Raw genomic sequence first — 25,271 nt, forward strand, 5'->3', positions numbered from 1 at the left:
ATGAAGTCATTATGACGTCATTTTCCATCTCTCGGCCCCCTAGCGGACTTTCTTTTCAAGATATAATTTGACCGATTTGACGACATGCTACTGATATCGATATTTTTTATCAACTTAGGAATTGTAATGCAAAATATTTACTTTTATGCTGGCTCAAACAGAAAGGGAAATTAAATATTATGGTACAGTCTGGCAGCAAAAGCAATCTTGCGTGACCACCATGCTTATTCGATTTTGTTTCCACGTTTTCCACGCAGGGATTTTCCCTGGATTTTTCCATCACCCCCAACGGATCTTTTTAACGCCACAAAAATACCGCAAAAAGCCCCAAGTGTCATCACCCGCTACTGAATCCCCCCCAGGAGTCGATTGTGGGGTCTCTAGGCCCCTACGACCCTGCTGCCCCCAGATTTCTTTGTTTCGACGACTGAAAATCGCCCTAGAAGGCAGCAGAATTGCCGACGTATCCGACATTTAGCGCTGTGTGACGAGGGTGAAAAATATCTGCAATTCCAAATAGTTTATGAAATAATTTCCACTTTAAACCATTTACATACAAAGTATAGTTCAAAGTGCCCAGACAGAACACCATCTCCCACGGACGTCCGAAATAGATCCCAATGTCCATATCCGAAAATGGATCTCCGTGGGACTTCTCTGGGAGGTATATCCGTAGCCGTATATCCGCAGGAGGTCCCGTTGTGGTTGTTTCACGGATTGTCCAAATCGACTCCGTGATGGGATGCTGCATGGATCATGTATTCCAAGAGAGAGAGAAACGCGGGATGATGTAGCACAGCACAAATTCGACTTGCCATAAACCAACTCAGTCTCTCAAACCGAATGAGTAAGAAACAGAGACATTACCTCCACAGTGACTTAATACGCCAAGCAGTTTCTCACATCACTGCATGTTGTTTGTGCATGCAATGGTTTCAAGTAGAAATTGTTTCATAAACCACTTGTAACTGCAAACATTTTTCACCTGACTATGCGCTCCTGTGCCTCTTCCAGGGCCGTCAAGTCAAACGGTGGGGACATGGGAGCGGCCGCCATCCCCTGGCGTCATATTTTTGCAGGATTTCCTCATTCAGTTGCATGAATTCACCATGCATCAACATTCACCTGTATGCTGTTCTCACACAAGATGCATTCCAGACTCTAAGCCATCTTGTGACGAAGATGTATGACATCACGGTCGCTTGGACTGCATATAGCATACACCCCCCTTTTTTTTTCCACTTTTTTTTTTTTTTCGGTTCCTATCAGTGTAGTTCGGTGTATCAACTTTTTCTGATGGCGGAGTCTTCTAACCCTGCATCAAGAAATGTAGACTGCGAATATTTTGGCACTAAATTGAGCTAAATTAGGTAGATTTTTAAGGCATGAAGCTCTCTCAGCAAGCTCAAATTATAGCACAATTAAGTGTACGAAGTTGGGGTAGTTGGTATCTTGACATATTGTTGAATGCAGCAATGAACAACACAAGGAAGACACGAAGTTGACGCCACGGCTGCTTACTCACAACTGACAGAATATTTGTTTTGGGACGGACAAGGAAAACAATGGCATCTACGATGAACAGGTTTGAAAACCCGAATAAGCTCCACTGCTCCCCCCACTGTTACCACACATGCTTAACAGATAACCCGTCACTATCTAACACCTTCACACCTGCCACACATGTCTGACAAAGTACCGAATATATTAATCCACATCAGAGATTATATCGTATGCAGACCTGTCTTTGGGAGAGATAGCATATCTAGTATGTGTGGTAACAGTGGGGGGAGCAAGTGGGGAGTCCTCTTTGCAAAGAGCGCGCAAGTATATCAAGGCACCCCATAGCCGGCTTTGCTTTGCTGCGCGCCGATCGTGTTTCGCTGGACAGCCGCTAGGATACGACCATTTGGGGGAGGGGGTGTTTGACCCCCCCAAATGGTACCTTTGGTAGTGCATTTGAGAGAGGGAAACGAGGGGGAAATCCTCCTCTCCCATGTAAAATCCACGTAAAGTTCTCCATAGAACACCTCGAAATATTTTTCTGGCTACACCACTGCTGGCACTGCTCGTCCCCACAGCCAGAGGTAGTTCCATACAAGATATAACGACGAATCTTACAGTGAAGATGTAACAGTTGTTGTACAGAAGTACAACTTCGATGCTCATTAGTGTGGTTGCGCTGTTTTCGATTTCTCTCATTGAACAACTCGCTCGATGGTGCCATGTAAGTATTTTAACAATCGATTCCACACCAGCATTTCATGTCACACATCAGGTTTTATCCATCTGTTGCTCCTGTTTTATTGTGAAGAGCTGTTAGTCCCACAATCAAATGGCTCTACTCATAAGTTTAGTCCTCTCCTCATTTACCGAATGATTTGCACTAAAGTGTCTATAAATAGTGGCACAGCGACTTGCTTACTGTTGTACCATGTACCCTATCCAACAGATGCACGGGGCAAACAGTCGACTGCTTGAACAGATGGAGAATGGCATTACGAAGACACGTATGGCTAGTGCTTGGTGCATCCCACTGGTGTGTGCACGGGCCACATGTCAAATTCTCAAGGTGTTTACCGGTTGCAATCTAGTGCATGTTTCGTTCATTTCTGTGCTGGGAATATTGGTGACTTTGCATACAATTGTGCAGGGGTTCTGGTACTGAGTTATGCACAAACCTGTGCACATGAACAAAATTTTTTAATATGCTTTGCTATTCTTTTTAATACTATGGTGATAGGTGATAGTACACAGTACAGAATAGTTCTCTCCCCAAATGTGCTGAAGCACTCCATACAACATGATTTCGAAGATTTTACCTCACACCAAAGTCATTAGGTGTGCCTCCAAATACATGTAATAAGGGGCCCAATAGGTCTTTTTAAGTAGCGAAGAAAAAGGAGGGGGGCTGGCGTGAACCTGACATAGTTAGCGCTTAGCACGTTAAGGTGCGTCCTCCATATGCCGATAACCAAAGCCGCGTTCGTGTGGACACGACTGTAGGCTTCGACATCAGGCTGAACGTCATGCCAATCCAAACCCGAGAGGTGACGGTCTCGATCAATGGAAGCCAAACTGACCCGCGGAGTGAGGACGCGTTTGTTGTCAGAACTCTGTCGGCATACAAGCATTGATTAGCGTTTTGCTTTTGCATTTGACTCTTGAGTGCTGATGAGTGAGAGTGTTGAGTGAGAGTTGTGACAAAAATTTGACTGAAAAATTTGCAAATAAATAAAATATAAACAAAATTTGAAGAATGCAAATAAAATATTCCAAAAACCGGATCGCATTGCATCGGTCCACGTCATCTAAAATCAAATCTTTCACCAAATTACTACTAGCACTGTATTTCTTGCGGCTCTTCAGACTTTGTCGAACCCAAAGTCTCTTCTTCGCCGCAGCTACCGAAATTTGATCGTCCTCGTCCAATTTTGAAGATCGGCTTTGCTGATCAGCACTACCGCATGGACGCACCTTAAGATAATGTGCTCATTAATGCAATCTGCATAATGAGACTCTCATAAAAGGATGGCAAGGATCGTCCAAGTCACTTTTGTACGTATGACATACGCGCACAGGCTAAACCAACTATTCCAGATTTATGCACTAGTTCAAGACAAGAGACCGCACAGATTCTGGATTCCTTTGTTGTCAGCTTTTAATTCAGAGTAACATACAGTACCTACAAAGAAAAAAGGGGAAGAAAAAACACAAATAAAGTGCTCAAATGAAACAACAAATAATGTCTTATGGTCCTCCTCAAATCGATGTACCCAGCAGTCCATATCTTGGAACTTGCGCAATGATATACGTATACAGTACAATTGCCAGCAGGCTGCAATGGTGAAATGCAAGTATCTGTCTACAAATGCGAGGAAGTAATATCATGCAGCTTTCGCACATTCGCATGCATATTGGCATGTCCTCGTGCTACATGCCAATGCAGCATCATAATAATGGAGATGCAAAAACACTGCCTTAGGATAATTCTGTGCTGCTCTGCAACATCATATACTTATATACCTACTTACTACAAAGCTTGAAAGCATGTATGCAAAGACACAAAATGAAGCAAGTACTCTTTTGGTGAAACTTCAAGTCTATTGAGCAAGGCCTAACCACTGTCACAGAAGAGCCTTTTGGGGATGATGATTTGTTTTAATTTATTATACTTCAGTGGCTAGGCTATCTGAAGCATACCTGCAATGTCTTGAAGCAATTTCTCTTGCATATTATCTTTTGTAGTCTAGTACAAGAACAAATTATATGCTACAATTAGGCATCTCCCCCTGTCCATGCATCCACTACAGGCAGCCCACAATACTGAATCGGGAAGACGTTATCCTGCGATAGGACACATCTCCTATCACCATCAACCTTATTGTTGCACAGGATTCATTGAAGGATTCCTTGAAGTCCTTGCTGAATATCCTCGTCCGATGTCCAGTCCTGGGAGGATTCCTTGCTCGCTGTTTGAGGACATTTTATGTAGCAAGAAAGGCTTTCATCTGGCATATAATTTTGAAAGATACCCATACCAAAAAACCTCATATCTTTCTAGGTATGTTATAAACTCACTTTATCACCTTAAAAAATAAAAGTGGACAAAAAAAAGAAAAGAAACACTACCAACATAAAGTGTATGACCCTCATGTTTTAAATAATATTAGGAAAAAAACATAACTTTACAGTAAATGTTATAAACTGTGTACCGTACATCTTTCTGTAAAACCTTGTTTTCTTTCCCCAGGAATGTGCATGTGGCACAGCTGGAACATGTGCATGTGCGTGTGTGACTCAAACTGCCTGAGGAATCAGGCCGCTGTGGAGCAGGCTGACATGAGAACAATCTCGCACACCAAGTAGGATAGGTTCTCGCTCTTGGCATTCTAGTGTTGATCAGCATTGTGGAACACCAGAAGAATTTAAACAGTGATTGGTGAGGAGACCCTAGCCTGTGTTCTCGCTGATGACTTGGCCTCATGTTCCTTGCATAGGTCTTCCAACTGTCTTTGGAGTTGAGCACGAAGTTGCAAGAGTTCCCGACTTCGCATGTGCAACGGCTCCTGCACATGTTAGTCAAAATAATGTGCAGCATTAGGAACACAAAATGTAATGCACAACCAAATACATAGTACAGCATTCTGAGAATAGTGTTAGATCATACAGACTAATGCAAATTCGGGTGGAAAAACTTCCAGCGTGCTAAATTCTGAGAGAAATCGGGCTCTACTACTTAAACGAACTATACTGGTTTGGTACAAATGCTGATGTAATTGCGTTTGCTGCCCAACAAGCTAGTGTGCATCCCTACAGACGTTTCAGTGAGGGCAATTTGCTGGGTAAAAATCGTGTTTCACCCTAAAGAGTAGGGTTGCTACTTTTCGTAGTGAAAAACACCGGCTGAGGGAGAGGAGGTGGAACAGAGGGAAAGGTTCATGGGAAAGGGAAAGTGGGTGAGGGGTAGATGAGCACACATAGAGACAGAGAGATAATACAAGGAAACCTAAGTTCCTGGGTGTGGCTGGGTCGTTGATGTTAGAAATTGCTATAAACAGGCATGAACGGTACACTGAATCATATTGGAACAACTGGATTGGACTGTTATTTACTTTGAAAAACGCATCGATGCACACAAACCCTTCTTTGCAGGAGATCTGATGATGGTTGTATACGGCCTAGGTTCTATCTGGCTCGACACAACCACCGATAGCATTGCACAACCACTGATCTTGTCCCCTCCGAGCACAAGACTTAATGAATAACGATGATAATAATAATAATAATAATAATGATGAATAACTAAGAAAACGACTGGTGACTGCGGAGTTGGGTCTGTGCTCCAGATTTATTCAAGCTGTAGTGGAATGTTGCAGCGAAAACCTCGCAAAAGCCCCTGTGAAAGGTCTTGAGCCACAAATACCAGTAAAAGGCTGCCGGTATCACCTTCCTACCGGCAACCGGCAGGGCGAGCGAATAACTGGCCGTGTCAGTATAATACCGGGCTGGTGGCAACCCTACTAAAGAGGCAGCCTTCAATTCGGTTTGCAAATTCGGGGAACAAGCGGGTTAAACCCTAAAACTTCAAGCTCTATTTATAGATAATCAAGAGAAAGAGACAGTATATATGTATGACTTTTTAGGATTATACCCGACATTATGCCAGATATTTATGCGCGACATTATGCGCCCGACATTATGCGCGCGCCATCCCGTGTGTAGCAAAAGAAAAAGAAACAGATGCTAAAAAAAAAAAAAAACTTGAAGCTGTGTGACATTGCACTGGCTTGGGAAAACAGCGACCAGAACTCGTGGAGGGAACCAGGGAACATATCAGGACAGGACAACTTCTGGCAACACTACACGTCACCATTCCGCAAGTCGGCTTCACCTAACGCCTGCGTGCTTTAGGAGAAGCTCGCTTTAGAACCCTTTCGTTATACGCGATATCGCTATCCGCGGGTTTTACTGTAGTAAACAAACACATTACATTAATTTGCAAATGTTCCTATACAAGCCCATGGAATTTCACGGTTACGATTTTAGTCTAGGTATGACAGGCGACTGTGTTTGCTAATTTGTTTAATCTGGACACTGAGGCCCCCGTAAAGCGGATGCGGTAATTCTCGACTTTTTAGGAATATTTGTGAATCCCAGGTTCCCAGCGTACTGCATCGGGGCTGTTAGCACCACCTGTCGACAAGCCAACCTTTCAATACGCATTGAGTTGAACCGTGTAGCAGAACCGCGCACCGAACGCTCTTGAGAAACTCGATGCGGACCGGGTTCAATGCGCATTGAAAGTGCCATGTGACAGGGGTATAACCCGATATTTCCTCGAAAGCTGCTGGACCAGTGGGATCCGAAGTCATCACAGAACTTTGGGAACTGTGTTGTAAATGTATAAATATGCTCGTACAAACTGTCAAAACAGAGGCCCTGCTGCCTCTTACATGCACGGACTCTGTGTATACTGATGTGTTGTGTGTATTATGCCGAGTAAACTAAAGACTTGCACCTGATTCTATCCGATTCAACAAGAATTGTGTTGAATTAGGTTCAGTTCAACCCGATTACACCCGAATTATTGAAGCAAAATTGGTGAAGATGACGAGGAATCATTCAAGCAAAATATAACCAGATATTTACCCCCTCCCCCCCCCCCAATTTTGCTGAAAAATAAAACCTGAAAAAGTCAGGCCCAAAGTATATTCAAGTCATTAAGCCCACAGAGGCACGGCTCATGCGGCAGGATGGCATGCAGATGAATTTTACCACATTTAGCGTCGGGAGGTACTCCTACTATGTTCCATCTCCTGACAGCGAATTGTCTGTGCGATTTCTGAGCATTGAATGGCATTGAAAGATTACAAAACTCAGTCTCTGTCTAGACCATTAGGGATATGCATCATCCAACAGCAATTATTGTTGTTAACATCTTCACATACTATTAAAAAGACTGATGACAAGTCTTGCTGCTCTTTTTAAAACCATAGTCATCTTCAACTTAAGAAGGAAAATAAATCTAGTCCGTCAGCTCTCAAAATATTACTGCGCTGCAGATAGGATGGCAGAGAGGTCATGCTCTCTCCCTGCGCCAGATAATAGAGAGTTTTAGGAGACCGTTCCGTAACGCACGGAACGTTAACGCAATGTATAGTTCGCTACCGTCAAACGGATAGTAAGAGTTTTAGCAAATTGTCAGTCAATGCTACGATCGGTACGGTGAGAACTGTGTTGCCATCCAACGGCGGTAACATGAACTACCGTTCCCAAGTTGTCTAGGCATCTTTTTCTGAACGAATTACCTAATATAACTATGTTTTCATGCTCTGCTTTTTCTTCATTTCTTTCTTTGCGTTTGAAAACAAATTTGTTGTTCCAACAACAAACGAAAGGACAACGGACAACCCCTGCCGGTCAGTTCATCGCTATCACCCGTCGTGATGGCGGATGCTACTGCTCACTCGGACTTGCTTGGCAGCATCCAGAGACCAGAAGTTCGTGTTTTCGAAGGGTACGAGGTATACGGCTTCCCATAACAAGAAGATGTAGTGCCTCGTACTGAAGCGCAATCTTGTAGTCTTCACTTGGGACGCAGTTGGCGAGGTATTGCAGGCAGCCATCTTGTTTTTTGGACGAAAATAACGTAGAGGACGGAACGCAAAAAGATGAGCCGATCGTTCCAACGCAAAACGCGGAAGCTGCGCTTCCATTCCCGTGCACGTGCTCTTGCTCTAATGGACAATAGCGTTTCTTTCGTACGTTGCGTAACGGTTTGCTAAAACTTTCTAATGTAATCCATGATACTCACTCTGCTTCCGTATTGGCTGTTAAGACTGGCCCCATGACACTACGCTGCAGCAGAAAGTGCGCTCCCCTACTGATGGCGCATGGTGGCGCTGCAGTATTTCTCCTGGCGCGCTATTTCGTCTCCTTATCTCCAACGGCATATTTAGTCGACGAACTAGATTTCTTTTCCTTCTTAAGTTGAACATGACTATAGCTGATTTAGTAGCTTTACTAACCTGTGACACCTAACAGAGTTAAGGCAATAGCATGAGCAAGTTGGTACATCCACCTAACAATTCTTGCTGGCAACAATCTCTAATTGAATTCTGAAGAAATATTTTGCAACAGTATGTAATGTTGTCTACATTACTTTCTGCAAATCAACGGACATAGAACCGCAACTGGCTATGCTTATGGCATAGTTTGTAGCTTGTGTGGCTGGGTTGGCAACAGTGAGAATGTTTTGTGGATACATGACTAGTTGAAACAACACGCCCCAATTTACTTTCGGTATGCATTGGTTAACCAAGGTTGTTATGTGATTTATACCCTGGTAGACATGTTGTTGTGGCAGTTTAGGTAGGAACCTATACCTTTTCTCTGTTGTTGCTTGGTGTTTTTCCGTCCCCTCTCTTACATTAGCAAAAAAATTTTTAACAGTATTCAATGTCAACCAGCCCACACCAAAGTTGTTCTGGGTAGGAACGGTACAGACTAATGCAGACAGATCAGCACTGTGGTGGACATTGCAAGTGCCGATGGAACGGATAGCACCGACGACGATGGGAATTGCAACCGCCGCCAGTCACTGAGCTGATATCAGCGTTCCGAGATATTTGTCGCTGCTGCGTAGCAGAGCATTTTGATGAGATTGAAACACGTGTGCTGAAATTAATGGCCCGCAACGAAGCTAATTCGCCAGTTTTTTTGCTGTTAAATAAAGGCTGCGTTCCAAAACGAACTCCAGAGTAGAGTAGAGTCACGTGACAGAGTTGGACTATGTGACCATGGGAGTAGGTAACCCTCGGGTAGGTTGTGGAACGGGCGAGGGTACGATTCTCAAAATGGCAACAGCAGACGACAGTGACATTTGAGCCCCGGGACATCAGAACCGCTGGCCGCTGCTTCGCTTTAGTGTGACGTTGACTTCGATATGGGGTCATCTGCCGTGGGTTTGTAAAGCATTCGTGCCATGAATTAGGGGTATTTACCGGACGTTCCAAGAAAGCTTAGTGCCGTTTTCGTCCACAGCTAGCTCTAAAACGCATAGAAACAGGCTTCGGCCTTCACATGCAACGATGTGACGTGTGTGGTATGTATGGTTCCGTACATGTTGCTCTGAAGAAAACATCAGGTCGCAAAATCTGCACTGGAACTTTCCTGCGTCCTCTATGATGCAGCCGAGACAAGCAGCAGCAAAAGCAGACGACCGTAGATTTCAATGCAGACGACAGCTCTGACGTCACTACTCTTAGCTACTCCCGTCTCATAGGGAGTAGAGCAAGTCGATCTCGAGTAGGCACACGCGCTTTTGGAACGGGGGTCGTGACGTCATCGAGTAGGTTTTGGAACGTGGAGAGTAGCTACTCAATACTCTCGGGTTGACCCTGGTGAGTTCTGGAACGCACCCAGTGTGTTGTGTTTTCACTACTTTTGTCATCTGTCACGACTGCGAGGGGGATTAGTGTTGCGCGCGGGTGCTTCAGTCGTTGCTATATACACACATCTGATACGTCGAATTATCGATATATCAAACTCTCCTTCGAGTTCAATATATGCGGGTTCGAGTGTAATCAACCATCCCACAACTCAACCTATGTTGACCATAAAGTGCCTCCGCATGCACTGTGCACTGCTGCATTTACTGTGTGTATCACTACACACTGCCGCTGCTGCAAGCTATCGAAGGTGTTGCGCATAAGCTCTAGTGTCAACAGGCAGCAGGCTACCGTGGGATTACCTGATGTCTCATGCGTGGATTCCATCTACAGTAGTAACCCTTCCAGAGTTGAATCCTGCGAAGGCTAGCCACGGGGAACAGCACATGTTGCTGTGGGTATGTGGCGTACATTGGATTGGTGTAACTTTCAAGGTTGCTGTTAACCATGGACCACAAGGACTGTGTTCTCTCTCGTACGCCCTGAAATGTTGCATTGAAATTTCTGCATGAAAGCAGCACAGCACTCTAGAAATCTGAAGACTACATTCACTAGTTATGTGTGCACAAAGGGTAAAATTCCAGTATAAACTAAATTTTGTTCAAATAATGCCAAACGTTTCACTATTACAATATGGGGACGTGAGTGATGTAACCTGAAGCCTAAGCACCCTCACATATTGGCCATGTTTCTGCAGAAGTCGAGTTGCAGGTCAATGTAACTGGAATACGACAACCGAATCAAATATGCGTGCATCTGCAGTAAACATGACTTATGGTAACAAAGGTGTGAGAGTAAAGATCTAATAAACACTTTAATAAGAACTCACTAAGAAAATGACAACAGACAACTGAAGAAACAGCTAAAATGTGATGTTTGCAATAGTGGGAATCTCCCTGCCATTTGTTACACTGAGTGGTTTTCTTCTCACCACGAAACATTTCACACACAAATGTCAGATTTTCCCACGATTTTCACCTTGGGGGGCAGGGGGGCAGGGGGGTTGATGGCGTGCAGTAGGGGTGGTGTGACGCCCATATCTGCTTCCTTTCTGGCTTTTCTTTTTTTTTTTTGTCTTTCTGGCCAGTATTTTGGGGGCATAGGGAGGTGCTGAGAAAATCCCTGGTCAGATTATCAACAAGCGTCGCATCATTGCAAATGGGCTGAGGTGAGCAACATTGTTTCAACTGTGGATCCATCATTATATTCAGCATGAAGTGCAGCACCACTAAGGGAGTTCCTGAAAGGTTCAGTTTGCAATAATTTATGGCCAGCTGCTATCCATGTCCCAAGACAATTTTTTTAAAAATCCTACACTTGCAGCACTGCAGTGCAAGCAAAGCGTTGCTAAACCTTTGATCTGACACGGCTATCATTACTCACAGGGGAAAGTCTGCTTGATAAGTGGAATCCAATAATGTAGTTTTGAGCAGTATAGTGGAGTTGTGCAGTTCAGCAAATGCATTCTAAAGGCGGGATCCGATAACATACGACAAACAACACGCTGCAGCTTCTGTCGCTGTAGCCACTGTCGCCTCTCAGCTACCTGATACACATGTGAGGTGGCAGCAGCTAGTGGCAAAACCATATTTGCGAAAGAAGAGTGCCGTACTTTCAAACTGATTATGCGGCATGCGGACGAAAAAAATAGCCACGTAGACTGTTGGCCGATGCCGAACACAACGGTATCAGTTTCACAGATGGGATTCCAGATGCGACCGTCTCTTTAAGATACGCGAGCTGTGGTGGCGCTGTAAGTCTATTAGTTACCACACAATGTGCAAGAGATCTTCATCACATGCAATAGCAATAAATTCAAGCAGCTGCTTCCCACCTGGAAGCTCGAAACTTCATTTTAATAAAGTTCACTTGTCACCCACGCTACGCTGTTTCTCCCACACCTCTATCCTTTATTGTTCGCTCCAGTTACATACCACCAAATCTAGCAGATTTTGGCAAGCGGCAGGCAACGCTCTTTAGCGACACGCTACAAATATCTACTGGAAGGAGACACAAGATTTTGGCAAGCGACATAGCGTCTTTGTCGCTTGAGTCGGTGCGCCTCTGCTAATTTTGTCTCTCGTAGCGTGTTGTGGGATCCGACCTTAACCGTTAAAAAGGCATAGTTTCCTTGAGTTTGAGGCAGCGCAGGACTTCGTAGTGTTTGACTGACTTCTTGCGTTGCCTCAGAGTAAAGGAAATGATGCCTTTCTCACGTATATACCGGCCAGATTTCCTCGTCTTGCTTTGTTCATCAGTGTAACAGGTCACTATAGTTTCTTGGACTAGAAAGATGCAAACCCACATGTGCAGCACAATGGGATGCTTGCAATGATGAAATATGAAAGTCACTGAAAAGGTTAGCCAGCTGTAGGGATCGAACCGACATCTTCTGGATTACCGGTCAAGGGCTCTACCAATTGAGCTAAGCTAACACGCCTCTCCAGCGACTTTCGGGGTGCGTCATCTGAAGGGACGACAAACCAGCCACTCACTCTCACTCACCCTCCTTTCACTCTTACATTTTTTGCTCACTCATACAAACATTCATACGACGGAAATCGACGCAAGCGGCACCTGTTGAACAAGAGAGAAACTGATGTTCTGAGGCTGGAACAACATAGAAGGGACAGATACAAACAAAGCCTCAAATTGCCTAAGAAATCAACTACGAAAGATGAAAGTCACTGAAAAGGTTAGCCAGCTGTAGGGATCGAGCTGTAGGGCCAGCTGTGGGTTCGATCCCTACAGCTGGCTAACCTTTTCAGTGACTTTCATCTTTCATCGTTGATTTCTTAGGCAATTTGAGGCTTTGTTTGTACCTGTCCCTTCTATGTTGTTCCAGCCTCAGAACATCAGTTTCTCTCATGCTTGCAATAGTTCTTATTGCTATAGGAAAATAAGTAAGGAACAACAACACTGCTGTTCTCATATACATGCATCATGCATGACGTGAGACAGGCTTATTCTGAGGCATGCTGTGATAACTGCCAATCATGGTACTTCTGATCTGACCTGTATACTTCTCAAGGCTTGAGACTATTGATGCTTAGGCCAAAAACTTAAATTAAATTTAAATTAAAATTTTATTCAGACAGACACATTTTAGACATCATATGACCACCTAAAAATCTTGTTGTATTCAAAAAGCACATTTTCAAACTCCACTGCTCAGTTTTAAAGGCGTAACGAATGCCGTATTTACTCGCACATTTTGCGCCAACGCATAATTTGTGCACCCGCATTTTCGCGCGTAGATTACCTGGCCCGCGCGTCTCAGCGACCGTACCGATAGTTTTTCGCTTACCACACAGTTTGTGCAATGCCGTCAGTGCTACCGAAGTTACTGCTGTGCTTTGGTTTGATTTGCGACCACGTTCGGATGCTGGACGATACTGCCGCTCAAATTACAAAACAAACGTGGAAAGAAATGCTGGACAAACACGCTGTTAATTTACAACCACGTTACAGCGAAACATGACAAATTTGGCGAACATAGCGTGCTTTTGGTTCTGAGTATGACTAGCTGCATCTTCTAGCAGTGTCTCGCTGTATTTCACCGGTAGGATGCCGGGTAGTGGGCTCGGCATTTCGCCTCCAGAGCGTCGCCGGTTGCGCGGTAGGTGAGTGTAGTTCTTTCGTGCTTGCACAATGCAGTGGTAACGTCAATATCGGCTCTACCGGGGAGCCTATATGACCGGCATACTAAAATTTTTGAATTTTGCATCATTTGGATACCATTAGACCCTGAAGTTTTCGGGTTTTATTTTTTTCCAAATTCGGGGGGTAAAATTCAGGTCAATTACTTGATGTCGAAAATTCATGCAAATTCGGGCAGAAAAAGTACCATCAGACTGAATTTGGGGATAAATCGGGCTCTATTGTCGAACAAACGTTTGTTGTACAGCCTATCCAGAGTATCAGACGTTGAGATCAACCGTGTATTTTGTGAAAAATTAGCATGTCATTGCCGTGAGGTGCCTAGCTTAGGTGCAGTTTTGCGGGTAGAAATCGGGTTTAACCCTAAACCGGTGAACCTTGATTCGGGGTGCAAATTCGGGGAAAAATCGGGTTTAACCCTAAAACTTCAGGGTCTAAATATCATCGCTAATGTTCCCGCACAATTTGCGCACCCCCAACTTTTTCGACTTTTTTAGGGAGAAAAAGTGCGCAAATTATGCGAGTAAATACGGTAATGTGTTACATATTCAGACAAATGCAGAATTTGGGACTCTGTGGCATCTGCTATTTGAATTTTAGTTTGAAAGCCGTAACGAAATCTGCAGTTTGATGCCGCAGTACGACTGAAGACTTAACAATTATTATCTTACCTCTTTGACCCTCTGTTGCTCAGAGTTACAAAGGAAAGTGCCAAAAAGACAGCTGTACAGGTGGTCCAAAATGGTGATTAGAAAGTGCTCGTTGAACTCGAAGGCATTCTTGAACTGCAAAGCACAATATTGAATCATGTACTACTGTATCAGATGAAAATTAATGCCCACATCGCTAGAAAAGAGTGCAAAACATTGTGATATCTAACTGTGATATTACTTGCAAAATTCTGGTTGATACGACCTCAATACTATGTGGTGCCAAGCCTTACTGGGACCTACAGTGATGTGCATAAGTTTTCCAGAGGCTCATGTTGCAGCAGAACTTGCCTGATTCATGATTTGCCATGTACAGTCAACAAACTGCAGGAATACAGGGGAACGATCTGCATCAGAGTGCTTGTCATCACCATGACCAATACGCTGAAAATGAGATCAAATTAGCCATCAAAGCGGGCTATACAGTTTAGAGCTGAGCAAATTGAACATCTAAACATACACACTCCAAACATGTATGACTGCATGCTGTGCCAAGTTAAATGGATCTTTAAAACAGAAAAGAAAAAATTTGGTGGTGGTCGAGGTGGGTTCATAGGGTTCATGGGTTCAAAGTCTGTAAGGTTTTGGGCATAGAATTCACTTTAGTGACTTCTAATTTTATTTAATTAACTAATGTTATTTTATTAATTAAACTAATTATAATAGCTAAAACTTCATTCAACTAAACTAGTCCTATGCCAAACTGCAACATGAAATTTCCTAAGTGTCAACCACATAAACGGTCGGAAATACACAAATTCTACGTCAAAAAGGTCTGCAGTGCAGCCTTACCTGAGCAAATTTGTGACCAAAACTTATCCATTCCTTTTCAATGAGTACCTCGTAGCCTTTGATTGTTCGGTAGTATGGGTCTAACATCAGCATTGCCAGACTGGTGAGCTGAAAAAAAAGCCCACCACGTATCAGCATCAAAGTACCAATCCTTTTTTTTTTTTTTTTTCGGTCCCAAAACTGTGTTGAAGAAAGTGGATGGACATCACACAAACGTGATAGCAAACTGGATTCAGGCAGTCTAGGACGGCTGCCGAGTGCTGCCTCCCACAATTCCTGTGATGTTTAGTTACAGTCGCCGTCCGATTTTTCTGACTCGGCGGGGATCGCGCAAAAGTCCGAATAATCGAGCAGTCCGAAAAAACAAATTTCGCTTCAAAGTAAACTTTACTAAGCACTAGTAGGCTGGAAAAATTTGCCAATGCTTTCCTAACGCACTTGCAGCTCTGCCTGGTAACATTAGCTTCTATTTCCCGAAGTGACATTTCGTCACTGTACGCTGACAGAGGACCTCCAGTCATCAAGTCCGCAAGTCGGCTTCACCTAATGCATGCGTGCTTTAGGTGAAGCTCTCTTTACAGCGCTCTCGCGCGACTGGCGAGCGGACAGCACGTGCTGGGCCTTTTGAATCAAGCCGTTGGCCAAAAACGAAGACGCAAAAGCGTTACGACAAACCTCTTCTACTCAGAGGAATGGAAAATTAACAATCATTGCCTCCTTTTTTGCCTCAATATTTTAGTTTGTTGATTTCTTTTGATACGAATTTCGGATGATACCAATATCTTCCGTCACCCCAAGAGAGAAATTCGCTGGTTGGGCAAACAGAGTCCGAAATATCGAGCGACGGGGCTGCACGGTGTCCGAAATTTTGGACGTTCTTATACATCAACTCTATGGGATCCGCAGGATATTCCGCGGACGAGTCCGAATAATCGAACATGTCCGAAAAATCGGGGTCCGAAATATCAGTCGACGACTGTATAGCATCTTCTTTGCTACAGTGGTTTGCAAAAAACCTGCGTCATTCGATGCCAACATAGCATAGAAGGAATAAAGGGATCATCACATTCCGTCCTAAGTTATGCTGAATAAATGTGAAAGGGAATTATTTGCATCGGTACGAACCTGCATCCCAAGTTTTAGAGCAAAGGAAGTAACAGACAATATTCTGGTGTGTAGTACAACGCGTGTATGATGCCATGAACCACAACAATCAAAGTGCCGCAACACCTTTAATTTTGCAACTGCTGGACATTTATGTGAAAAAGTATCCCAGGGGGAACGATTTTATGGAGGGAGGAGATAGTAGGTTTGTTCTTTTTGAAAGAAAAGTGCTGCACTCGTGCTAAACCAGTCCTTAAGTACACGCGAGGTGCAGACACAGTTCCGAACCAGTTGCACTGACGCGACACCACTGGCTCCTAAGAAGAATCAGGAAGTGCAGGCTCTGTCGTCTGCTACAGAGCGTTTTCTTGTGCGCGATAGCATGGCGGTGCTGTAGCCTGTTTTCTTCCGCTTGTTCGCGCTTTGTTTGTACTAACAATTCGTAACGGGGAATTGGGAGATTCTCGTTCCTTAAAGCGTTCTTGAGAACTAGTGCAGAACTAGGTCAGCACTTCCCCAAAAAGAATGGGGACGCGCAGATGCAGCGTGACTGCATGACAAAAATAATGCGATAGTGTTGCACTCCTTGCACTAGTTCAGGAGGTGCAGGTAAAAAAAAACGCAGTTTGTGACAATGCGAACTAATCTTCCAAAGCACGGGATAATCAGGTGGCCTCCTCTATGGAAGCTGCACAAGCAGTTTTCAGACTGGGGTCATGAATCGTTTCAAGCCATTGTGAAAAGCTTAGAGGAAACTACCGTATTTTCACGCGTATTAGCCGTGGCTTATGCGCGATTTTTTTTTTTTTTCGAGGACGCTCTGCTTATCCGCGGGTGTGGCTTATCTGGTGATTATTTTTCCCTGGTACTTTCCCCATACCCCGGATTAAATGAAAGGGCCGACAGTGCCTTATGTTTTTCGGAACAGGACCGCCCTGCCAGTGCACGAACAATACCGAACAGGGGAGGGTCCACATTCGAGGGGACTGACCTTCCGAATACATTCCCCCACGCAGCTTTAACAAAAAGGGTGACGGTGATTCATGTCTCCTGGAACACCACTAACCCGTCAATCCACGAAAAACGCGCAACAAGGGCACAATCCGATCTTAGTAGAACACTAGAACTGACCTCCTTTGTTATACATCATGCCGACACCGGAATGTGGACAGGGTTTATGGCCTTCCCTATGGTCTCCTCCGTCGGCAGACCCCCAGGAAGGGTTCAATACACCTGACATCGGGATAAAATGTGGTCAGCTAAGTGTCAGTTCTCGTTTGACAAGAGCAGCAGCATTCGTGGACACGGGCACGGCAGTTAGAGGTGAGGCATAGCTCCAACGCGGAGGCACAGCTACGACAGCAGCTTCAAACTAAAAGTCGTCGACTTCGCGGACCAGTACGGGAACAGGGCAGCTGGCAGGGAGTACGGCACCAACGAGCGTTGAGAGTTGCTATTGATTTTGTATGTGCATCACTGGTTTAGCGCAAAAGGCAGTCGCGTCGTATTACCCGCGGCTTATCTGCAAAAACATTTTCAAAATGTATCTAAAAACGAGTCCTGCGGCTTATCTGCGGTGCGGCTAATACGCATGAAAATACGGTAATTTTCTTTAGTTTTAGTTGGAACCATGATGACCATATGTTTATCCAATCTGGAGAGAGTGATTTGGAGGCATGGAATGAAACGGTACTGCAAGCACCTCTTGAGCTAGCACCCAGCCTTTATTTCCCGATCGTTATACACCTTGACTGGCACTACACTGAAAAAATCTCACGCTGACGTGGAAATAAATAGGGTAATTCTTTCACCCTCAACTCACCTGTGCAGTACGATCCCAGCCGTCACTGCAATGAACGACGACGGAGAACTTCCCACCTTCAACACGATCCGCAATGCGCACCGCACCTGCCAAGATTCCACGCAAGTGCTCTAGCCAGTGTGTAGACTCGATGTTTGATAGCCAGCGAGCTTCGTCAATGACGGGAAAGCAGATTTCTTTGAGTTTCCTCAGGCTCTCACGCATTACATGGATGTTGTGGATGTCCAAGAACACCAGCTCTGCTATGCGATAGGCGTCCTCGCTTTCATAACCTCCGCCTTTTGCCTGCAGACCAAATTGCTCCTTTATTGCACATGACCAACACCATCAACTTAGAGGGAACAGAAAGAAGAAGAAGAAAAGAAAAAAATCGTCCCCTCCCCATTAGCACCAAGACATTCTTCATCACAAAGCTTGCTGTTTTAAATTCCAGATTCACAGAGCAACTAAGTCCTCAAAAGGATGCAGGGAATATTGTTATCAGGTGCTTTACTAGCATGTGTGGCAGGTGAGACCATAGAGAGCAATGCAGCAATTTAACCCGTTTTTTACCCCCTCAATTTGCATCATCATCAGTTAGAGTAAAACCTGAAAAACCCCCAAACATGAACTTGTCCTGAAGTATAACAACTTTGTATTTTCTAACACTCACTACGTACAAGTCCATGGAGCCGCAATGGGATCACGCGTATCTCCAAATTATGCTAATCTTTTTATGGGGTCTTTTGAGAAAAGAGCACTTGAGAGCTTTGATGTACAGCCATTAATTTACTACAGGTATATTGATGATATATTTGTGATTTGGTCAGGCGATGAAATATCTTTGAAAGCATTTTTTGATCACTTCAATTCACTGCATAGTTCCATCAAATTCTCCTGCACTTTCTCATACCATACTGTGAATTTTCTTGATGTGACAGTTTCACCTAAAGATGGCAAGTTAGTAACTGACCTCTTCAAGAAACCTACAGACCGTCGTCAATACCTTCATTTCGATAGTTATCATCCCCATACACAAAAGAAAAATATCCCATACGGTCAATTCTTGCACTTAAAACGTATTTGTTCCGATGAAAATAGTTTTTCCATGCAATCCCGAAACATGTGTGTGGATTTCTTGGAACGAGAATCCCCCCCCGCTTTAGTTAAAGATGCTCTACAAAAGTCATCCCAGAAACAGAGGGATTCTCTTTTCAAACCAATAATTAAAAGGGAGGGGTCAAACTTAATTTTTGCTACTCAATACAACAATCTTTTAAAAAAATGCAAAGCAATTCTAGATCGTCATATTAACATTCTACATGCAGACAGCAAATTAAAAGAAATATTCCTGCATGCTCCTACCGTGGCGTTTCGGCGCCACCGTAACATCCCCGACATACTTTGTTCCTCTAACATACAAAAACAGCCCTCAGGCTGTGCCCGTTGTAATAGGAAACGATGCCAAACTTGTAAACATATCTTTCCTTGCACTAGAATCAAAAGTCACACCAGCAATTTTGAGTTCAAAATTAGACAACCTTTAAACTGTTGCTCATATAACATTTGCTACACAATATTTGGCTCAAGGTGTGGTTTACAGTACATTGGAGAGTCTTGTAATTCCATGCGCGAAAGGTTTTATGGACACAAAGGTGACATCGTTCATAAACAACAGACTCCCATATCTGTGCATTTCAATCTCCCTGGTCACGATTATAATCAAGATTTAAAGATTGTAATTTTAAAATCCGGCTTCACTAACGATTATAAGCGTAAGAATAGAGAATCTTTTTTAATTGCAAAGTTTCACAGTCCGGTTGCCCATGGTATAAATGTACATAGCGGCCCACTTTACCACCTGATGAAAAGGAACATTGATATTTCGCCACCTGTTCCAACAGCCAACAATACTGTGGTAAATGCTTGTCATTTGGTTAATTAATTTGATTTTGTGACTGATTCATTGATGCACAATAATGATTTATGCTTCCCCTATAGCTTAGCATTGTATAATTGAAAAAAACTGTCCAATCCCTACCTTCATTATTTTGATGTGTATGCATTGTTTTTACAACATGTCACTGTCCAACTTTTGAATACACAAGTAATTTTTTCGCGGAATTCACATTAGCTGTACGCAACTTGTATTTAACCGTTTTCTTCTTTTCAACAGACGAGCGCAGCCGGCAGAAATTCAAACGGAAAGAGTGGTGTACGTTTCTTCCAACGGTCTTGGCGTCAGATATCTATCAAATGTATGGTCTTCTGTTTTGTTCTTTGTGATTTCATCCTTGCGTTGCTTCTCTCTTGTTCTTGGATTCCTTCTCTCACCGATCCCACTCCTTATATAAGCAATGTTTTAACTGCTTCTTTTGGCAGGCTCACGTATTAAATAGTTACTCTGACTTCGTGCTTCATTCTTTCATTATTATTTTTCAGTTACAAGAGTAAGACTAATTGTATGCATCAACATGACTGTGCGAGTGAGTGGGAAAGTTTGTGGAGAGCTTGAATGGCATGTCCTGTGTCTCTCACCAAGACTTGGTGAGCCAATGGGGGTGTTGCCAGCATGTTAATTGGCTATCTCTGACTGGCAATTAGAGGTGGGTCTGAACACTTGGTAACTTTGTTCATCAACTCATGATCTAAATACCTCACACCGAATAGGAGGACGACTGTTCCATATGTTTTGTTGAACGAATCCATAAGGATATGGCTCAAGACAGACTCCAGATTGCACAGCACCAACCACAGCACCATGAGCGACCCATGGGCCTTCCCTCACCATAATGCCTCCCAGGGCCGCAGAGATCATCATGGCACACAGAGACTCAGAAAATATTTGAAAGCTAGAGAACGACGTGGACAGAAAGCAACCTCCATTACTTCTCACAAACACCTTCCAAATCGTTTCAAATAAGAAAATTGAAGCTCGCTTCTTGATGTTCGCATATTTTACCATCCGCGGGGAGAATTCTGATCGCTAATGCGACCACGCGTTTTCAGGATGATCGTTACATTGAAGTCTTGTTTACATGTACACGGTGGTGTCACTAAAGGGTGCGGTCTGCACTGGGTGACGCGCTGCACCAGTACTGCCACTTCCTCTATTTCTGTGCGGTGAGATGTCACCAGAAACAATGTGAGGAGCCCTCTGCGAGCAAGTGATTTTTTTCCTGTGTATGGTATAACATTTTTATTTATCGTAGATTGCCTGGTATGGAAAGGGATCCATTAATAATATGGGGGGTGGGGGGGACGCAAAGTCACACGTGCCCTAGTGACGCCACTGCACGTACACATGACACATGCGCGTACTTCAAAGGGTGAGCTGACAGGAACCAGCAGTTTCATCATAATATTGAAGATAGTAATAAATGGACTCGACACAATGATTGATACCGGAAATGAGCACCTGTACCTTGTTTGCAACAGCATTAACATTTGGCCGTGCATCCATGATGTATACTTTGTGTGACTGGGCATTGGCATCCATGATCATCTGGAGATAATTCTCGTCCTCGGTGCACCTTTTCCCACTGACGCCAACACTGGGTTGGCTACACCGAGTGATTGTAGCCTGGCTCTCAGGATGAATCCAGGAAAGCACCTGTCATACCATGCAAGTGGCAGTCAAGGTTAAGCATGTAATGCTCCATTTGTAGGGGCATAATCTACTTACAGGAATCCTCCCACGACTTCGGAAGCTTGCTACAGCTTCGAGCAGGTTGTTGTCTGCAGCAGCGGGGACAGCAAGCTAAAAAATGATGTAATGTACCAAATTATTGCTACGAAGCCAGGGTCCCACACAGGCAATATTGAGTATATCTTCACTTAATCAAAATCAGATTGAAAATAAATTAATAAAAAATCAAATCAAATCCTCCTTATAGCAAACTCCACTATTGCATGACAAATCTGCACAATTTCAGAAATTTTCTGCCTGGCAGTAGCCAGCCTCGCATGTGCCAAAACTTTAAATTAGGTCTGGCTGATAATCAACCCTTGCTGTCACTACAGCCATGTTAAGGGCGGGTCCCATAACACGCGACAAGCGAAACGCTACAGATTCTGTCGCTGCTGTCGCGGGTGCGGCTACCCGATCCATTTGAGAGGCGTTTTGTCAAAGCTTAGCACCCCTACAAGTGTAAAATAGTTAGCATGGTCATCAAACCCACTTGGTCTCCCTTTGCAAGGTGCATCCTCACAATCCTGCCCCACCTACTGGAGCATATTTGGTGTACCGCAGCTACACGTATTTCTAGATATATTTCAGTGGTGCATATTTTGACTATGAAACACACCAGTTTGATATTTCTCTGCCCTTTTTCTGGGCAACACCATCACTAGTTGCAGAAGAGCAAGCTAGTTTGAGGAATCAGATGATCTTCAGTGAAGAAACGTCAGAATCCTAAACCTAACCATGGCAAAACTGTAGTTGTGAGGGATGCCTTCACGGACACAAACTGACGATTACGGTCACTACAAAACCGTTAGAAAACAAGACTCTAAACAAAACAAAAACTCTTAGGAATGGTACTGCAACTTACAACTGCAGGATAGGTGTCACAAAGGCGATAATTTTCGTTGATGTTAGATGTCTTCCAGCTCTCGGTTGGCAGACCCATCCTCCTGTACTCTGCAATAGGGTCGTACACTGCCCAGCCATTTGCAGAGTACCTCCCAGCATATTCAAACGCAAACAGAGGCTGGAAGAAAGATGGCTCACTGTAGAAGTACACAGTGGTGGTGATGCACAACTAAGAGCACATGTTATCTGTAACATAACCCTTCTGTATGCATGCACAGAAGTGTGCAAGAAGTAGTGCTCACTAGGCTGTTGGACAGGGGAAAGGCAAATTTGTGTAGCTTATCAAAGATGTCCCTTCGTGAGTGATTCTCCTGCTTGTGAGCAAACTTGAGGTTGCGCAGGTCCTTGCAGAACAGCTCTATGCCGTAAGAGTTTTCTCCGCGGCTCGAAGCGTAGCCCACTTTCTCGATCCGGCTCACAACACCCAATGGAACCTCCATATAGAATTTTGGCTCCTGGTAAGAGTTCAACCATTTGCCATATTATAAAGGAAGGCTGTGGTTGTTCAAGTTTGGTGGCAAATTACAAGATGTATGCATAGTTCTGTGCACCTGCGTAATTCGTAAAAAGGTTCTGTTCTCTGCCACATATTTAAACAGATATTTTCTCTTCAGTGATCACTTGAATCATAGAAACATCGGAGTAAAAAGAGAGTTCAACCGAGTTTTAAATACAATTTCAGTGTGCACCCCTTTGGTGACAGGAATGAGGAATAATTACCTTATCGATGCTTCGGAAGTATAGCTTGTAGTTAGTAACGTACAAGCAACCTCGAATTGGACCTTGAAATGGGCACAGGTAGGTGACATCTCGTGCTGCAGAAGAGATAATGATGTAACAAACATTTTAATGTTGTTGGTATAACGTGGATAGCACGAGGAGACAAACAGGCATGGGATGAACAGCCAAACAGCCTATTAATGTGTTTAAGGCATACCCTTTTGTACAACGTGAGGTTGTTCTCCAGGTAATAGTGGTGGATCCTGCGATGTTTTCTGTGCTTTTGAAGCTTCTCTCATCTTGAACAAGAGAGTGATATCTTAGTGCATTTTTGCTTCAAAAATTCTTGACTAGGTGTTGTAGTGAAATATGATCACAGGAGATTTACAACAAGGGGATAGGCCGGATGCGAATAATTGGAGCAAGTGCGATTTGTAGTGGCAACTTCTGTCTTTTTAGTTGGTCGTCTGCCACTGCGAAACTGTAACTTGTGCAATTTCTGGAATATGACATTCGAATAGCGCCTAGGGTGTGCATCCTCAGGTAATAGAAAATCAGGCAACGTTTAAGCAGCTTCCGTACGGCCATGTTTATTTCCGTGCAAGTTGTCTGTCATGCCTTTTCAACTATGTGCAGTAATGATAAGCTCACATAGTCCCTCGAACACACCTTTAATTCCTGTGCCATCTGCATATTCTCTGTCGATGTCGACGAAGAAGAACAGAGTGACTTTGATGGAGAATGAGAGCTGTGACTTCCCAATGATCGCTGTCCCAACTTGGAGTTCAGAGAGCTAGACTTCGATTCTGATCCATTTAGTGAGTCACTGCTTGCAGGTTTATGGTACTGTGCGTGATTCGAAGATGCTATGTCAACACTTTTTGCCTTTTCCATTATTAATTAACAGGAAATAAACTTGGAGCACACATCGAACAACGTCAAAACCAACACCATAATACACGCTTGTTGAGAGGAGGGCCGTGTCGCCGTGTATTAATTCCATATAGTGCGTTAGTCGTTCGGATCGTTCGGTCCGTCCCCGACAGTATAGAAGAAGTATAAGAGGGCGCTGGCGTCCTTCGTGAGTTCGTGGTTGGTGGTGGCGCTGTAGCGGTAGCAGCGGTCTTTCCGTCGCCGCTGGTGCCGGCACCGGCTCGCCGAAGTTATGTTCAGTCGTCACACGCCCACACAAAGAAGATTCCGTTCGTGGGCAGACTTCGTTCATGTACCTATCTAGACGTTTCCTCTTGGCAGGCAGCACAACCAACTGGGCATGTGGTGTGGAGCTGAAAAGAAACCGAAACTAAGCGGCAGCATTAGGCGGGGGGGGGGGGGGCATAAAAAGATATGTAATATAGCTGCGGTTTTGAAGTACAATTAAAAAAAAAAGAACACGGTGCAAGTGTAGTCGTATAGTTCTATGTACATCTGCGCAGGCAGTGGGTGGAAAGGTAACAAAAAAGAGAGTGGAGGGGAGCAAAAAGAAGAAGAGAAATATTTTCAATATATGTTTTGTAAAACTTGATAACACATTTGTTCGCTGGTGTTCTTATCACCATGTGGTTAGAGAGTGCTCGTATAGTGTCAGTGATTTTTATTTGTCCGCGCTGCCGCCGTCCACACGGTCATCGGGGCGCAGGTCTTCCATGTAGCAAGAAAAACTCAAAATAAAAACAAGCAGTGCTTATATGTTGTCTAAACTAAGCATAATCGCAGCTAAACGTGATGTAATATTTGAAATTCCCTCCCAACCACGGAGGTAGAAAAACAAAGCGACGGAAGACACTGAATACTAAGGGACCCCCCCCCCCCCTTTCCGGCAGTCGTTTCGGTTTCTTCCAGTGATTGTTTGCACCGTAACGACTTCATTTTTACAGCACCTTACAATGTAATTGTAGTTCTAATTCAAGTTTCCTCAATGGTTGGAAGGATGACAA

The 25,271-nt window shown here is 44.0% G+C and overlaps 1 protein-coding gene across 1 annotated transcript; it reads right to left on the reverse strand.

Moving 5' to 3' along the window:
- Positions 1–3,643: 3,643 nt before the first annotated feature.
- LOC135394556 (myotubularin-related protein 2-like) lies at positions 3,644–24,338 on the reverse strand. The gene is made up of 13 exons (XM_064625357.1): positions 24,004–24,338; positions 23,552–23,633; positions 23,335–23,429; positions 22,857–23,069; positions 22,574–22,732; positions 21,706–21,780; positions 21,445–21,633; positions 18,042–18,326; positions 15,116–15,223; positions 14,615–14,707; positions 14,285–14,398; positions 10,256–10,435; positions 3,644–5,069 (listed from the first exon to the last, which is right to left on the reverse strand). The coding sequence occupies exons 1-13, from the start codon at positions 24,226–24,228 to the stop codon at positions 4,929–4,931; spliced, it is 1,959 nt and encodes a 652-aa protein (XP_064481427.1). The 5' UTR covers positions 24,229–24,338; the 3' UTR covers positions 3,644–4,928.
- Positions 24,339–25,271: the final 933 nt, after the last annotated feature.

This window comes from Ornithodoros turicata, chromosome 5 (genome assembly GCF_037126465.1).
Source record: "Ornithodoros turicata isolate Travis chromosome 5, ASM3712646v1, whole genome shotgun sequence".
Lineage (NCBI taxonomy): Eukaryota > Metazoa > Arthropoda > Arachnida > Ixodida > Argasidae > Ornithodoros > Ornithodoros turicata.